The 18,746-nt window shown below is 37.4% G+C and overlaps 1 protein-coding gene across 2 annotated transcripts in view; it reads right to left on the reverse strand.

The window, feature by feature from the left end:
- Nucleotides 1-18,746, reverse strand: part of DPP4 (dipeptidyl peptidase 4) — an 82,492-nt gene that overhangs the window by 14,459 nt on the left and 49,287 nt on the right. For both annotated transcript variants that reach the window (XM_009443585.5, XM_515858.7), the window contains exons 11-22: nt 18,082-18,217; nt 16,033-16,077; nt 13,857-13,964; nt 13,504-13,571; nt 12,499-12,552; nt 12,002-12,123; nt 10,379-10,426; nt 10,039-10,137; nt 7,665-7,734; nt 5,066-5,260; nt 2,527-2,581; nt 1,848-1,947 (exon numbers count right to left, since the gene is read on the reverse strand). In XM_009443585.5, the coding sequence (XP_009441860.1) occupies nt 1,848-1,947; nt 2,527-2,581; nt 5,066-5,260; nt 7,665-7,734; nt 10,039-10,137; nt 10,379-10,426; nt 12,002-12,123; nt 12,499-12,552; nt 13,504-13,571; nt 13,857-13,964; nt 16,033-16,077; nt 18,082-18,217 (1,100 nt within the window). The remainder of the gene's footprint in view (nt 1-1,847; nt 1,948-2,526; nt 2,582-5,065; nt 5,261-7,664; nt 7,735-10,038; nt 10,138-10,378; nt 10,427-12,001; nt 12,124-12,498; nt 12,553-13,503; nt 13,572-13,856; nt 13,965-16,032; nt 16,078-18,081; nt 18,218-18,746) is intronic.

The raw sequence follows: 18,746 nt of genomic DNA on the forward strand, positions 1-18,746 counted from the left end.
AAAATATCAGTAAAAAAATTATTGAGGCCAAATTGCAGTAAAACTTTAAAAATCTGACATAACTGCTTTGAAAACTGCCTCCTTAAGTGACCAGATTACAGTTAAAGAGTCTAAGAATTTTATCTTGCCATTGTGCTATCTAGGTTGGTGGCTTGAATTTCACTAAAATTTTACAAGTATTTCAAAACTGATTTCATTAATTTTAAAAATGGATATATTATCTAAATTCAACATTCTAACACTTTTTGAATGACTGGTATTGTAGATTAGAAACTACACTAATGAGTGTTAGTTGCTCCATATGCATACTTTATGCCATTTCTATGAAAATCAAAATATTTTCCTCCAAAATTACTAACAGTGATATTTTATCATTTTGATTAACATGAATACTGACTATGCATAATTTTATATATTTAAAGGACACTAATATAAAAATAGAATATTTTAAAAGACATTTTAAAATATAAGAACTTCATAAAATGCTCATATCTCTTTTAACTTTAGCATTTAAATATTAATATCTTAGGTTGTACGTTAGATGGGAAAAATGGCTTTTAAGGGCGAAACACATTTTCCCCTAGGTAGCTGCAGACTTTAATTCTGCTTGTCATAGAACACAATACTCCTTTATTATTTATGCTAACCAGATTTACATGTATAAGAAGATCTGAAATTTTAAAAATAACATTTAAAAAATATTATGCATAACTGCATAATGCAATTGTAAACTTTTAAAAATATGCCTTGAAACACCATTTACGTATTCCTTTTGTCCCATCTTTGAATAAAATTATTTAAATTTACACGTATATAAGAACTCTAGACAACTTCTATGTATTAGATTGGTCTATATACATTAAATGAAGTTTTCTTCTCATTTCATATTTTTAAACTTACAAAGATTTACTCCATTATTTTATTGACCACTAGAGGTCTCCAAAAACAAGCCATCCAACAGAACAATTAATACCAAGCAGAAAAATATTATGAAAACAAATTCATTGTGTGTAGATCAAATTATAACTGTGCCCTCCAATTTTCTTAACAGAAAGATATAAATGTATTTTTACATTGGTTTATCTTGACTGGGAGAGACTTTAAAGAGTCTTTTTCTCTGGGTACTACCATATTTCTGGATATAAAATATTTAATAAGCTATTCATCATCAGCCATTCTTTTCTTACACTAGACAGAAGACTTGAGATGGGGTCAGAAGAGGTGCAGGAAAATCAATTACCTCCTTACCACTTCTGACTCCCCCCTCCTCCCTCATCTTCCATCGCTTACTCCCTCCCTTTTGAGAATTGTAGTCTTAGAGGTAGGTGTATGATGCCTTATAAAATAATACTCTCTCGATGACAAAGAGCATATTCTAGAGTAGCTTTCACCTATTAAGAATGAAAAAAAACAACAACCCCCCAACGGGTGTTTCCACTGTTTCTCCTCTCCTCTTCCCATCCAAAGCCCTACTTGTATTTGACATTTAATTGAAGGGAAAGAGATACATACTTCTCTCACTCTGCTAATATGTGAAACCCAAGAATCAAATCAGAGTAAAGATAAGGAATGATTTATCTGTAGAAATGTAGCATGGGGCTATTTTGAAATTTGGAAAACAGAATTTGTTGATAAAAAATCAAACGTGTAATAAAATATACCACCCAGCCTTGCAAAATAGCAGAATAAATGAGATCATCTTATTATAGGTATCCAAAAAGAACCTCTAAGATGAATCAGCCTATTATTCGCTGTAAAAACACTGAAACTCAGAAAGGAATGGCTTTGTTACTGGCATTTTGAGGTCAACACTCCGTATTTCTTTGTACCTGGCAGCAATTACATACCATAGTACTCCCACCGGGATACAGGCGCCACGGCTATTCCACACTTGAACACGCCGCTTCCCGATCCCAGGACCATTGAGGTTACGTACCCTCCATATGACTAAGGAATGGAAACAGTTATTTTTATGGAGGTAAAAGAATAAGGACATATGGTAAGCGAGTCGCAGTTTCCACATTTCTCACATCTTTATATACTGTGCCTCTTTAGAGATAAAAAGCATGGTATAGGAGGCTTAAATTGGCCTTAATTGGACAGTATCTTTAAAGACTACACTTTCAGAGCCCTGATCCCTTTCTTGGTAGGTATATGGGGAAAACTACGGAAAATTTGCTGACCCTAGTGACTGGGTGGTACCAATTATAGAAGATTTAAAAACAATAACACGAAATCTTTACTGACTGATGCATAAGAACAAGTCTCCCTCCTTCCTTCCCTTCCCTCTTCCCTCCCTCTTTCACTCCTTCCTTCTTGCTCTTTCTACCTCACCTCCCTGGCTCATCATAATAAACAAAGGTGTAAGCCTAACTCAGTGGAGATTCTGCAGAGTTACTGCCCAGAGACCTAAGACTTGATAGATGTGATTTTCACCTCCAAATATGTATATACAAAAGATAAAGTAACCTGCTCTGAGTGATATTCACTAACGAATGCATACAGATTCATCAGTCAACTACTCACCCAGCCCCAAATTGCAATTCGTTTGTTGTCCACAAATCCCATTTTTGAAAATTGTCTAAAACACAAGGAAAAAGTCCACAGATCAGTACTGCATTGTGTATAGAAAACTTAGATGAGGCACAAATGTGAAACCCTGCCATTTGTTCTCTGCTTCATTCTATTAGAGACTAAAAATTGCTGCCAGTAATCAAATAAACACCTGAGATAAATATCTATCATTTTAACCTAAGATCCAGATGAACATGGTTTACTTTTGTTGGAGTTCATAAAAATTGTGTGTGTGTGTGTGTGTGTGTGTGTGTGTGTGTGTGTGTATGATTCACAGAAAACAAATCCTGGCAGTTTTTTTCACAGTTTTATACAAAAATTTGCAGCCCAGATGCACTTTTCTTTACATAATTGAATTTAAATCTCTCCAGATGTTTTTCAGTTTGGGAGAGTCTGCCCCTGCAATGGAGAAAGATAAGGGCATGAAAAACTTCTGAGTAGGGCTTAGAAATGTCTCTGGGCCCCCTACCTGAGAACTTAAACACCATTCTCTAAATAAATCCCTTCTTATGCTGGGTGTTGATTAGTTAGCTCAGCACCACGCACTCAATAGAAATAAATTTTTCCTTGATGGATTAAGAAGTCTTCTTTGCCACAAAACTGTGTTCAGAGATGGAATCCAGGTAAAGAAATAAGAAAAATATTGTATGCACCTATTTCTTAATATTAGCCTGACATCAAAAGAAATTTTTTTTACTTAAAAATACCTGACAAATGGAACTCAAATTTTTAGCATTGTGGGTGGTTGCAGACCTTTGCATTAACCTATCTTGATTTTGACAGTCTTTGTGTTTTCATGTAATATGTCCTAGGTTGCCCTAAGTTAAGCAGTGCTAGAAAAAAATTAAAATAGTTTTCAACTCATCTTTTCCACGTAAACTTTGTAAAATTGAAGGAGGCAGACATACAGCAATGTGCAACAGATCATTCATGTATAATTCGATCAACCTTTACAAAGTGAATGTATCCTTGAAATCATGGCCTGTGCATATTATCAGAAGCCTCTAAGGCATTTCCCTCTTTGCAAAGGGACAAAAGGAAATGTTTTTCTTTTATTGAATTCCATAAAAATTTCACTGAACTTTTGCCTTGTTTTTATCTTTACATAAATTGCATCTTGCAGGATGTACACTTTTGTGTCCAGCTTCTTTCATTCAACAGTATATGCAATTCATCCATGTTGTTATGCTTAGCTCTTTTTAGTTGCTGCAATAGTGTGTGCCACTGTATAAACGCACTATTTCTCATTACTTATTTAACTGGGGTTGTATATAGTAGATCCTTAATTTTGTAATTTTAGGACTTTTGTTGGTCAGATTTGAGAGACCCTGGAAACTATGCCCTCTCTCACAGAGGAGCGATCTGGATAGATACAAGTTTATTTTTAAAATATCAAAGCCTCACTCTCAAACAAATGTATCCCCTGTTTATTCTAAATCTCTATTTTTTAATTGTTAAGGAAAATAGCTAATCATTAACTTTAGTAAAAGAGAATTTCTTTCCTCAGGAATCCTTAATCAATTGTCATCTTCTTCTCTCTCCATCTATTTCATCATTCATGGATCCTTCTGCATTTCCTAGTCTATGATTTCATAACATTATTTTCAACCACCCTCCCTATTATGCTTCCCCAGACATCCATGCTGTTGGTTACAGAAACTCAAAGTTACATTTCCCACATACCAGTTGAATGTAATTAAATATAAGAGTCAGAATGAGACTGGATTCAAATCCTGATTCACTTTGGCAAGCTACCTAACCTAATAGTCTCTATTTATTTAATTAAAATATGGGGTAAGAACACCCGCCTCTCGGGGCTTCAGCGACAATGCCTGCAGGTAAAGCACTTCTCATGCAACATGCATCTTATGAGTAACCATCATTCATTGTTAACATCTCTTGAGCCAGATCACATCTAGTTATAGTCCCATAAGTGAAGAGCACAAGAATGAGATGTGGTTCATACATAACAGAGCCCTTATACATAGTACCGATGATGGTTGTGCTCCACAATTTTCCCAAAATAGCAGAGTCACCCTCATCCAGACTGTAGGAGCTACTCCTAGGACTTCAGAGTTGTCACTGCCTATGATGTTAAAAGTCCTCTCTTTATCCTTGACTGTGAAGGAATGGGCTTGGCTTGTTTAGTCAGATGTTTACTAGGGTACATTTATTCCTCAGTTTGTCCCCGAGTCTGATGAATTTTGATTTTCTGTTCTTAGAATGTGGTAGGACATATGCCAACTCCCTTTCTAGAGTCTCATACAGAGAGGAATTTAGGAAATGCTTTTTTTTTGAACTTCATATCAATCTATAATGTAATATATTGTTATCTAAACATAACATCTTCACTAAAACCTACCGTAAGGATAAAAGATTACAAATTCATCCCAGAACACTTTAAATTATTTACACTTTACAGCTTTAAAATGTAAATTTTAAAGGGGAAAAAAAATCAGATGACCTTTGACTTCATCTCCTAGTCACTCACCTGGCTGCTTCAATTTGATCTTCAACTTCAAATGTTCCCAGTCTTCTGTTGATTGCATGCATGATCTTATCTCCTTGGTAACCACTTCCTCTGCCATCAAAGCTAGCTACTATAATGTTTTCTGTGCTTGCAAGGTAAGTGGCCCAGTTCAGTCTGAAGACAGTGTCTGCTTTTTGACTACATGGGCCTGCATACCTATGAAAAATACCAAATTGTTAGCTTTCATGGTTTTCCGGAATCAAATGAGGAATGCTTACATTTCTCTTCTCCGTGGAGAAGTATGCATCCTTCCCAATCATGAGCCTTAAACTGTGCCAGCCTATGGGGTGTCCAGAATGAGTCCTCTAAAACTTAGCAACACAACTACCATGGTTGTATACTTCCTTCAAAGATACTTGTCAGTTTTGTCTTTGAAGATAGTTATCAAACACAGACTTCATAGGCCAAGATTTTAGAAGTATTAATGTAATCTTGGAAATCAAAGAAATAATTTCTCTAATAGTTAAGAAGGGGGAGTTGTGGTATAAAAAAAATGATGATGACAACAATAAATGCAGCTTTGGATATCGTTCCATCTCAGCTTAACAAAATACTCCTGGACTGCAAGTTTATTTCCTTCTTTAAGGACTTTGACTTCTGCATCATATGCTTTGCATTTCCCATAGCACCCGGCACAGTCTTGCTCACAATGACTGTAAATCATTGTGGAATGGACTGCAGTATGAATGAATGCTAACATTTAAAACTTCAGAGGAAGAAACCGGTTGCATTGGAAAACGGGCATGTCATTGGGCATTCTATATACTAACAAGTTTAACTCCCTTGTATCTGCAATCTTCACAGGCTACCATCTACCCTACACAGAGCTGTGTGCACAATCTCTGTAAAGCTCTGTAAAGCGCTCTCATTTCTGCTTGTTAATCAAGAGGAGCTCCTTATAGCTCATTTCAATTCATTTAAATATGTCATCTTTGCACCATCTACACAACTCCTGGACATGGGTACTCTCCAATAACTTATTCCCTCCCCAGCCCATCTCTCCACTCATCTGCTTACTGTCCCTGCACAGGATAGGACAAGTTCTGCTTACATGCCTTTGCTAATGTTTTCCTTCTACTTAGGGAGGTCAGTCAAAAGAACTTTAGTTTTAAACAAAACACTATAACATTCTAACTTTAAACAGGAAAATGCATTCATGCATTTCTTGAGCTAGCAAATATTTTTTCACATGTGAAATGCCTTGCTCCTCTCAATTATATTAAATTTGGTAGATTAAGAGCTTGCCTTAATATTAGGTATATATATCAAGTTCCCTAACCCCAAGATTAAACAAGATTATTTTTTAAAATAGAAAAAAAAAGACCTTAAAGAGAGGAAAAGGAAAATAACTGAACAGAAATATGTATTAAATTTACCATTTTTTAAAACCTTTTCTAATGGAGATCAAATCATTACTTATTAGGAAGTCAAAGAAGATAAAAATATCACTCAAAAGGATGCTTTTTTAGCATTGGAGCCGAAGCCTAAAACAAATTAGTGTCACGAATGAATTGACTTCATTTGTTACAATTATTTTACTTGAAAAGAAATCAGATAACACATCTGGAATTTTAAAATACGTATCTTTTCCTTTCTTTGTGCTTTTATGTGTGGTTTTCATGAAACTGTGAATATAGTGGATCAAAGCTGTGTCTGATACTAATATCTGGGTCCTGCCTTCCTCTCCCCACTTTTTTTTTCTCGCTGGTAACAACAGAGACATTATGTCCCTGACCTTCAATGTCTTTTTCCGTATAATGGAACAACAGAACTTACTATATGGGTTTGTTGTGTGAATAAAATAAGGCAAATGATGCCAAGCACCTGGCATTCAGCAGGTCCCTGCACTAGTGTTGTTTCATTTTGTTTTTAATATAGGAAATGATGCAAGCCAGGACAGGAAGAGCCTGACATTATGGCATCATGGGTGACGCTAGGGCAATTTTAGAAAAATTAAAGTAGGGTGTATTCCTAATGATTATAAAAAATATTTTACAAAGCTGTCATATTTGGAATTCATATGAGTTCACATTCACTATTCAAAGACTTGTGACTTCCTAACTTTCTCAAAGACTTGAAGTTTTTAATAATGAACACTCTCCTCTATCACTTCTCTTCACCGAAAAGGGGAATAGAAAATAGCCGGCAATAATATTTCAAGAACTAAAGGAAGAGAAACATGAGGCAGCCAGTGGGAGCTGGGGTAAGGGAACTGTCACGACTGTTAATGCCCATCTCTTGCTTGTTAAAATGTCCAGGAGGTTAAGGATGAAAATGCAGACTTAAGAATTCCTTTGAAATTCCCTTGGAGTTCAGAGAAGCAAAACAAAAGAAAATCTATATGCCATTATGTCAGAAAAGGAGTATCTCCCTTCTCTATTAAGAAGATGTGAGAAAACACAGGTTGGGTTTTGTGGCTGTACAGTGAAAGGAGGAAATAGTAAACAGTGATCCAGGAAGAGGGAAAGGACGCATTTGGCTGCATTTTTCAGTAAGCTGCACTGAGAAAAATATATATGACTCAATACTTCTAAATTGCTCCCTTCTCTTGAATACTTACACATCTAATAGTAGAGGATATTTCTTGGATTTATCAAAATGGGGAGGCAAGATCATCTGATACCAAAATTCTAAACAAACAGAAAGATTAATTAGTGAGGTAAGAAAAATTATTAGCACAAGATTTTGTTCCTCATGTCCGTCAGTAGCAAGTCATTTCTAGAGTTTAACAATTTGTTAAATGAGAGTAGAAAAGGAAAATGAACTGCTTGGATTCAGCACATTTTTAAGATATAACATTTTCTTTCAGGTTAAAATACTAGTTAATGTTAAAACATAAAGTTGTTCCTAATGTATCTATTAAATACATTGGTGCCTAGTAACATAAAAGTGCATCTTAGAATTTCTAATGTTTTGTTTTTATGATTCTGTTCTTTGGCATCCGATCTACTTATCTAGTTTGTTTATGGCTTATGTTCTAAGTTTTCCTCCAAAATGTTTTCCTCTTCTTGAATTTCCTTGAAGCTGTTTAGGATTTTTAGTTGGCCCCAACTCTATTTTAGAATTCTGATTTAATAACATTTTTGTAATTCTTATTGCCATCCCAGACCGCAAAGCTGAGTTCCCATTTTCAGCTCTGTGTTTCACAGAATGAGATCGGGTTTATATGGAGCAAACTGTTGCGTACATTCTGTATGATCTCCCACGGGTCTGTCTCATTCTCTGTGCTTGATTTAACATCAGTTTAATAAAATTTGTCCCTAAATAATGAGTCAGTTTCCTTCGTTCCCAAATAAAAGATGAGTTATACTAATAGATCTATAAAAAAGTGTTTTTCCACATTTAAATAAAATTATTCCAGATTCAGTAGATTTAAACTGTAGGCAAAAAAATTCTTATCTCTAGAGCTATTTTTATCTAACATTTATCTTCCTTTTTGTTTATGTTTGTTACGATTATTTTACTTGAAAAGAAAAGAAAGATTTGGGAGTAAAATATATAGATTTATATTTTGCTTCAATTTATATTTTGCTGACTATTGTTATGCCTTCTGATTAAATGTGCTTGTAAGAGCAAAATTTAAGTCTCTATTATAATTTCAATAGAACACCAAACTATCAGTTGACCATGATATTTTTAATGAATATGCGAAACCCATCATTTGATCTCTGCTTTGTTTGAATTGGCATTAGTTGATGGGAAGGTGTTTTAGTCCCACTTTTTTGGAGATGTATAGTCTTTGGTTTGGGGGGTTCTTTCTATTCACAGAGTCCCACCTTCCCGGCTCCCTCCTCCCTGACCTACCTTTCATCCCTCCTTTCTGTACTTTGAATAGCTATAACCACCTCCCCATCCCCACAGCTCCATCCTACATCCTGTCTCAAGTCACCCATCTACTAATGTGGCTTCCGTGACCCTAAAACCTGCAGGGGCTCCCCAGTGTTCATGACTGAAATAGAATGTCACATCTCAGTATTCAGTGCCTTCTGTACCAGGCTGTCAATGTTAGCTCTGGAAAACTCTAAGCTCTTGCCCTTCACGTGTGGCTCAAGGGTAAGCAGCACTAGCATCACCTAGAAGCTTAATACAAATCCAGAAACCTGGACCTTCCTTGACCTGCTGGGTCAGAATGTGCATCTTAATATAAGGTCCCAGGAGACTCACATGCACATTCAGTTTGAGTAGCACTGCTGTAAACTGTTTTTCATGAGGATGCTATACTTTCCTGTGCTTTTCCTGATATTTAAAATTAGACGTGTTGGATCTTTTCTATTATCCTAAATTTTTTTAAAAGCCTAAAATGAATCAATCCTAATATAACAGATTCCTCCCTCCTCTATAAGCTGTTAGCCCTTAGTGGAAAAAATAAAGAAAAACAAACAATAAATAACAAGATTTTCTACTCAAAGAAACCCATTGTTCTTACTGGTCTCTGAATATAATCCATGATTACACAATCAAGCCGGGACCACACTATGGGAGGTCAGCAGGGTTTGGAAAAATTCGAAATTTATCTTCTGAGACTGAAGTTTCAATATTTTATAGCCAACACGAATTGTTTTATATAACTATCTCAGATATCCTTGATCTCTTTGGGTTAAAGGCGAAATATGCTAGGATGTCATTAAGTTAAACACACAATTAATATTAGTAGAATAATAGAGTCACTAATGGGATAAAAGTGAACTAACGATAGAGCATGTTCTCCAAATGCCTTCCCTTTTGACAGAATAAGTTTTATGTAGAATGGTATTATATTTTAAGACAAAAGGATGTAAAATTAGTATTTCTTGTGACAAAACATTTCATGGAGAAATAACCTTTTAAATTAGATTTATATATAACATGAAATACGTATTTTCAGATCGAATTACTATAGTTAGAGTGCATTGGTGTTTCCATGAAAAGTACTATTCCAAAGGAATTTAACTTACTTGTTTCATTCAAAATAATGAAGTCCAGTTTTTTGGAGGGCATCTGGACATTCTGCAGCATTTTATCCAAAGCTGAATTGTCTTCCAGGACTCTCAGCCCTAAAGAAATACAGGAGACAGCAGTCATTCATTACAATGTGAAAAATGTGGATTATGTAGTGCAATAATGAGCAAACATGAAATTCACTGATCGGACTACACATACTTCAGGTTATAAGGCTTGTGTTCAACTCATTGTCAAGACACAAAGCCAAAGAAAATCACACAATGCTAAGTACATGTTAGACTTATGCAACACACTTTCTTAGAAACAAATGAAGAGTAAAATATGAGAAAATACCTGTATCATTCACGCTGCTGTGTAGAGTATAGAGGGGCAGACCAGGACCTGTTAACACAATGGGGGAAAAATGTTTTGGATGAATACTTTTTTAGAAAAGATAGTATAGATGACTTTTCAAAAATACCATTTGTTACCATTTAACTTTGATAGAATATATAAATATTATAATGCATAAGAAGTTTAATATATGTTAGCTGTTTCTCCTCCCCCTCTCTTTAAAATAGTTGCAATTTCAGTGTAAGAAGTATTACTGGAAAGGCACAGGGCTCAGTAGAATGAAGTAGGAAATGAATCTGTGCCCTGCTGGGCACCTTGGGCACATTATCATCTCTGAACTTAATATACTCATCTGCAAAGTAAAATGTGAGCTGACATCCTTCCCCACTCTAAATCCGTGATCCCACAGGGTTTTTCAGGCTCTGCCCAGGTGGGCTGCAGAGCCCTGTAGCCAGCCTCCCTAGGGAGGGACGGATTTCCCCCCGCTGCCCCCACTCCCATGGAGTCCCAGAGCCAGGCGGCACATCTGCACAGTGCCTGACTTGGATAAGCGATTCCTTTCTGGCATGCAAAAGTGTTTTTCTCACAAGCCCATATCGTCACTGTTTATCCCAACTGTGGTAGTTGCAGAGTGGAAGGTAATGTATAGAAGAGCTATTTTGTGAGCTCTTTAATTTTATGTGTTTGGATGATAATATTAATTTTTATACTGGATTAGAAAGAGTGAAGGCACTTTCCATACCTGGGGATGAATCCTGGCTCACTAGCTCTGTGACTTAGGACAACAGAACTGTGCTTTGATTTCCTCACATAGAAAATGAGGATAATAATATCTACTTGATAGAGATTTCTTAAAGATTAAACAAGATCATGAATATAAAGCTTTTAGCACAGTGCTTAGAATAAAGCGCATGCCCAAGAAATAATTGCTAAAAAAAAAAAGTCAGTCATAGTAAAGAACCATAAAGAAAAGCATAATAATAAAATATACTAGTGAGGGAAGACTCAGATAACTGGTTTGAAAACATTTATTTATTTTTGTGCTATGGACAGTTCTTTTCAGAATATCCAGATCCTTTCTCCCATTTTGAGAAGTAACCTGGCACACTGTTTAAAAGGGATGGCTCGGGAGGCAGAGGCCTGTTTTGAATCCTGTTGTGCCTGTAACTCGCTGTGTGACCACCTGCATAAGTCACTTGGCCACTCCTTGCCTGGGTTTCTTCATTTGTAATTAATAATAGCAACAGCAACAGAAGATGGAGCAGTGAGCATGTTGGGTGACACGCACCAGCCACATACATTTTCTCATTGAAAGGGACGAGTGCATAAAATAATCATTTAAAACCCCACAATATGTATGTATTTAACACTGAAGTGCTTCTGTTATACACAAGGGTGTGTGTTTGTGCATGTGTGAGTGTGTGTTCGGTCTAAGGCAAGCTATGCAAGTCTCTCAGTGATAAGGGGAAGAAAAGATTGTTTATGCTCACTACTTAAATGTGAGTGGAGAGAAGGGGACTTAGGTGATTTCAAGAGCTCCTCAGATTCAAAAGGAATAGAGGGAGCTGCTTCGAAGTGAGTAACAGCGGCGACTGCCCTCCCTCCCAGGGAGCTCAGACTTACCGGAACATCTCAGCTGATAATACTTCGCCTCTTTACTGAATGACACAGAATAGTACTGACACCTTTCCGGATTCAGCTCACAACTAAGGCATGTCACTTTTGTATAGTCACTAAGTTGGATTCTGTAAAACCAACGGTGGAAATTAAGTGCTTGAAGAAAAGATAAGTGAGAGGAAAGAACTGAATAAAGCCATATTCTAGTTTCAAAGACAGCAGCATGCCAACGCAATCTTTAGGACTTTTTTTTTTTTTTTAGCATGAAATAAATACATGAATTAATAGTAACCTCAAACCTCCCATTGTTTGGAAATATCACAAAACATCGAATAAAGCCATTCTCTCTTGTGGACATGTAGATTGATTTATGAAGGAATAAAAAGTGCTCAATAGCAATACCAGTTTAATATTAGTTAGGACAAGGCAAAAAATAAAAATAGAGTTCAGAAATTGTTCGTCAGCTAAAATGACTCAAGTCAACAACTTGACAGAGCTCTTACTTATAAAGATTCCTTCCTCCTGGCATTCCTTTATATTCATTACTAATGTAGTATCTAGGAAGAGAAAAAAATGAAATATATATTAATTATGTTTTTTAAGAAGTCAGAGGCGATCCACCGCACTCAGACCCCAAGCCTAAGTGTGCACGGAGCGCGCGCACGGGTGCCCGCCGCCCTCCGCCATCGCTTCCGTGTCCCTCACCCCCGAGAAGCCATTTTTCTCCGTCATCTCTACACAGAAAGGTCTTGTTCTTAACAGACTAAAATATGTAAAACCAGAGATTTCTTCCTTAATTAGAGTGACAAGTAAAAACACAAAAGAAGGCTTCTGTCAAAAAAAAATAGGACTAGGCAGCTAGCCTGAAATTGAGACCCCACTCATTGATCCCGATCGTTGTATTTTCTGTCTTATAACATAAGCTACTAGATGGCAGGAGCCCCATGTTCCTGAGAGCAGCAGAGCCACTGCTAAAGAGGGGCTTCAAAAGCTACTTCGGGCGGCGGCAAAATTCCTCCGCGATTAGACCAATAAAGAATCATAAAAGTGCCTCAGATTCTAATGAAAAATAACACCCCCTTTTCTACCAACTCATATATGGCAGTTAGCCTCTGCAAAGCTTTCCATTTTGCAAAGAGTAAGGCCGGGACATGGACAGATAAAATTGCCTTTCCAAGCCTTCCAAAAAATCAGTGCCAGCTGAAATTTAACAAAATGCCCCTCATTGCTAGTTCGGCGTTCCACAACGTTCATGTAAAAGAGGATACAGCTCTTGTAATGTAAAGCAGGTAAGAGCAAGAGGTAGAGCTGCCTGGTGGCATGGTATCAAATCTGCTAAGCATATGTGAAAATCATTAAGGCTTCCGTATGTTAAAAAGAAAAAAAGTATTGAACACATTCCAAAAAGACTACTCTTTATTTGTAGGAGATTTTTTCCCTACTTCTGGGCAAAGAGGGCATGATTATGACAAGTAGGTTTATATCCTATCAATTGTTACACTACTCACAGATAATCACTGGTTAGAGCTTCTATCCCGATGACTTCCCAGGTGCCTTTTGTAATAAATGTGCAGTCCTGATGGTTTTTTTTTTTTTCAAAAAAAAAAAAAAAGATTGATTAGAGACTCTCTGTGTTCAAAGTGGAGGATTAAATCATTTATATCAGGAATTCAAATAACCTTGGATTTTCTTGTTGAGTTTCCCCACCTCGTTCCACATGACACAATACACCACTGAGGAGTTTAAATTAATCTGATTTTTATACACACTGATCCACCTTACCAAATGATTTCCACTTCAAGTTGGTTTCCAAAAAAAAAAAAAGAGGTCAACATGAAATAAAATATGTAAGAATACTCACTTTTTTATCTATTTGGAAATAGCAAATGTGTCTGTAACCTTCTTCATTGCTGATGATCTTGTAGAAGCTATTACCATCAAGGGTAAAATGAGGTTCTGAAGGCCTAAACTAGAAAATAATAGAGAACAAAAGAACATTAAAGCACAGTGTCTCATCTCAGTACCAACTTTAGTTTTAGAAAGTCCTGTCCAATACCTACGCTCAAAAATCCATGCTCCATTTATATGCCAAATTAAAATTAAAGTGTCTCAAAAAGAAAATTCTCTTTCTATAAAATGTGAACAAAAACACCATACTCATAGGTAATTTTCGTGAGCAGTAAATGAGAGAATGTATATAAAGAGGCTTGTAGAAAACAATAAATAGATGTTGTTGTGATTTGGAGACATCTTTTCTCTATGGATGATAACTATGACTTCTGGCTGCAAGCACCTGGAAAATAGCATTAACCTTTCAGTTTGGAGCAGTAAATTTCCTCAGTGTCACAAATGTGCTCTCTTGAAACAGACATATTATTTTATATTGTTTCAGGTTGGGGGTGGTTTGCAATTTGGGGATATTTTTCTTTCCTGTTTTTACACATATTTCTTTTTGAAACTCAGATTTAGTATTTAACCATTTCTGGACTACATACTATAAGGAATGTCTGTTGTATATTTCATATGAAAACATTCATATAGTTATTATTATAAGCCTTTTCATTTTGTTAAATATGATCAACAATTTACAAAAAATATTTGTATAGAAATATAGAACAAATTTCCATTTTTTTACAGTTCAATAAAAGATAGTACTCAGAACATAATGCAGTTTAAGTAGAAGAGAGTCTATCCCAGCCTGAAAGGAATATGTTGGTTTATGATTTTGATTTCCTAGCTACATTTGAGAGCAGGTAGGAGATGGTCTTTTAAAATTGTTGGTTCACTTCGCCCTCGATGTTTCCTCTCTCATCAGCTCCCATTTTGGGAAGGAAGAAAAATGCTTCCCTCTTCTATTTAGTGATTCAAAGCGAATTCATTTATGGAGCAAGCTGAGGCGTGCGGTACACTTGGTGTTCTCATTACAGAGCTTTGAAACACATTCCCCTCTCTAGACCTGTGTTCACAGCCTTATCTTTTTAATACATTTCCCTGTTTCCCCTGGATGGAGTTGTGCCTAGTAGAAATGTGTGAAAAGTGGCATCTGTCTGGTTAAATACAGAGAGGAAAAAACATATTTTTTTCAAAGAGTCGTGAGGAAGTGTAGCATGTCTCTTGCCATGGAGGAAACCACTTTTCATGTTGGCAAACCTCTCCCCTCTGCCCAATCAATGCCTGAAGAAAAAGGACGTGTGAATGCTGCCGGAGCTCTGAGCCCAGCTAGAAGGGGTTGTCTTCTTGGACTGGGGACCTCACCTCTATGATCCAAGAGGTATAAAATCTTTACATTTTGGGGGTCACTTTATTTCCCTCTTAAAGGGGGCTTAATAGAAGTGATCATAAAAATTAAGTGAGATGCATTCCTCATCTACCATGCAAGGTGACATGATGACTGGAGTTCCTTCATCAACTCATTACATTCTATGGCCATAGCAATCTGGGTGGTAATTCTGTGCAATGTGTATATAACTCAGTGGGACTGAGAAGCATGACAAGTCCCTGAGGGTCACCACACTTTCCTGGATAAAGCTCTGCATCTGGACGCCTAATAAAGCATAAGCCTGCCAGTATGATTTCCTCCAAAGAGAGGTGCATAGTGGGTACTGTGTGGTTGCTGCTGAGTTTTTCTGCTTGTTGTAGTGACCTCTCTTTAGGTATCTGTGCAGGCTGGGGACAGAACCTGTGTTTTCTGTCTTTAAAGCACATAACTTCAAATGTGAGGTCACTGGACACCTTGGCCAACTTTCAGCCATGGTTACCCTTTAACTTGCTGGGAGTTACAACTTGCCAGGAGTGCGCTATGCTTTGTCTGCTCTGCTTTTGATTTTTCACTTGTCCCCTTACTTTTTCCAACTGTGTGTGTTATATATTCTCTACAAAAAGATATCTTTATAGGGAGCATTTACATATTTTGAGAAATAGGTTAACTAATATTGCTATTAATAACGTATCACTTAGAGCCCTAGTTTTAAATAGCTGCATATTAAATAGCTGAGTAGCTGACTCATCCATAAAACCCCACAACTTATAACACTTACTCTTCCAACCCAGCCAGTAGTACTCATTTCAATGTGTTGCCATGCCTAGGAAGGGAAAGAGACAATGACAGCATTTCAAAGAGAAGTCAGATGAAATCTATAGCCATAATTTGTGGTAATATAAATAGAGCTGTACTTACAATAACTGAAAACTATCTCCATTCATATATTTCTATTTATGTTAGTATTTTTCAAGTCATTACATTACATCATTTGACTCTCTTGCCTAAAGTTATATCCTGGGTCCTTCTGGAAGCTCCACTGGTGTTTTAAATCCAGCATGCACAAAACTAAAGAGAATTTCATTTGATTTCCTCTGTCCCACCAGCCTGTTCTACTCCCTCATTCTTCTTCTAGTTAGTGGCACCTATTCACCCAAGCCAGAGACCTGGGGGTCATTCTAGATTCCTGCCCTCCTCATAATCACCTCCTTCAGCCCCTGTCACCTAGTTCTTTGACTTCTCTGTCCTTCTCTACAGCTAAGGGCTTTGTTCATGTCCTCGGCAGGTTGCCCAGGGTCTGTTGCCAGAATCTCCTTGTTGGAGATCCTGCTGCTCTTCTCTGCTGACCTTAGTTAGCAATAGATAGGCCTGTCCCATTGTGATAGTCTTTTCTTTAAAACCTTGAAACAACTCCCCATTTCTTACGAGATAAGTCCAAACTCCAGGAATGGCACCTGAGCCTTTGCCTATATCTCTAGCCTCATTGCTCCCCACTACACCTCTCCCCTAGTCCCTAGTTCCTGCATGTTCCAAGCTATTCACACTGGATGCCTTTGCACAGCCCTCTGCTTCTATGGCGTTCTGTCCTTATCTGCTCAGCACACGGCAACTTACCCCAGGCTACTCTATAGCTCTCCCACATCATCTCCTTCCCCAGTCTGCCTGCCCTTAGTAGAGATGATCATCTTCTTTTGCACTCTATTCCCTCTGTACCTTGGTTGAACCCTTTTTATGGTACAATGAGGTATTATGAGGATTTCATTGGCAGCAAGCAAAGAGCTTGGGTTTTGCAGTTTGAATTCTGACTGTGCCCTGTGACCTGAGCTAGCTCCTCAAACGTTGATCCTCAGCTTCCACAGTGACTTGTATACCATAAGTGGCAGCTTTTATTATTTATTTTGATAATATTCCCAACTAGAACAGAAACATTTTGGGGGCAGGCATGCTGACTAATTCACTTTTTAAAAAAATCCATAGCTTAGCACAGAGCTTGGAACATAACAGGAATTCCATGTTTGTTACATAAATTAATAAGTGAATCAAGTTATGTGAGGCTCCAGGTCTGGGAGGTGAGAGTCTGCCCTGAGCCTAGCCAGGATGAGAGCAGGGATGGTAGGTGTGTAAGCAGAGGGTCTGTGACTAGATAAGGGGGATTGGGGAGGTATCCTTGGCATATGCCAGCAAACCTCTTCCAGGATCCACCCCTCCCAGGCTGCAGGCTCCCAGAGGGACTTTAACTTTGACCGTCATCCTAGTTGGACCTCATGGTCTCCTGGCTAGAAGCCTCCCAGCACCTCAAGGTTGGATGAACACAGTGGGCCTCAGGATTGCCACCCTCTCAGACTGGCAGTTATTTATTTCCATTCTAAAGCTGTTTCCTGCTTAAAGACAGTGACAGTATGGTAATGGGTTTGTGGCCTCATGTGTTTGTTTTGTTTCACACACACTCAGCCAGTTATTCCCCATTCCCTACATTATCTTTATTAAAACACACTCTGTTGAGCTTGCAGCTGCTGGCCCTCTTTGGTTTTTAAAATATTTACATCAGATTCTATCTTGTGGTCAGTCACCCCCTCTCCACTTCCCAAGTGATAGTATCCATAACTAAAACAGTATGACTAGTCAGTGTAGGAGAAATAGAAGCACCTCGGGATGGCAGGTTATCTAGGAGTTTTATTCAAGATTTTATTGCCTCAGGATCAGACAGAGTCAGAAAGAAGAGAAACTCAAACTTCATTTCCTGATTCCCAGCCTTCACTCTCCCCAACTGCACAGACCTTCTGATCACATGTTGCTCTAGAAGCAGAACATCCCCATTCAGTCTCACCACTAAGCAGTTCCATCTTCCACTGGACTCATCATAGTCACAAATATCCATGACCGAATAGTTCTGAATCCTCCTGAGCCACTGCAAAGAAATTCTTTCTTGTGTTGCCCATGTCACATCACACAAGTAGTGATCCCTGGAAGGAAGAAAGAAAGGAAGGACAGAGAGAGAGAATGAACATGACTATTGCCAGACCTCGGTACAAATAGACATTTTACTCAGTGAAAAGAAATCAATCTTAATGGGAAGTAGAATTATAAATGGTTAATGAAACCATTTAATATAATATTTCACCTTTCTTAAAGCTTAAAGTGCAATTTAATTTGGAATGAAAATTAAAATATATCCAACAGGAAAAGCAGCAACAATATTCTACAGTGGCTTAACATGCGTGACTCAAACCACGAGCTCAGGATTTATCAAGTCTTCAACTTGGCCTTTGGTAGTGCCAGGGAGTCAAGGGTGATGTTTTCGCATCTCCTTTCTGCTGTCTTGAGGGAAGTGAGGCCATGGACACTGGCTAAGATTTGACTGTTTCTTGTATTTTACGTGCTTCTCCAGAAAATTCTTTCTATTAGGGTGAAACTACAGCTAACCCTTTTCTCAACTTCATTTTCAAAGGGGAAAAAATTGACTCACACCTCCAGAAACTTTGAAAATCAAAG

This window comes from Pan troglodytes, chromosome 13 (assembly GCF_028858775.2).
Source record: "Pan troglodytes isolate AG18354 chromosome 13, NHGRI_mPanTro3-v2.0_pri, whole genome shotgun sequence".
NCBI lineage: Eukaryota > Metazoa > Chordata > Mammalia > Primates > Hominidae > Pan > Pan troglodytes.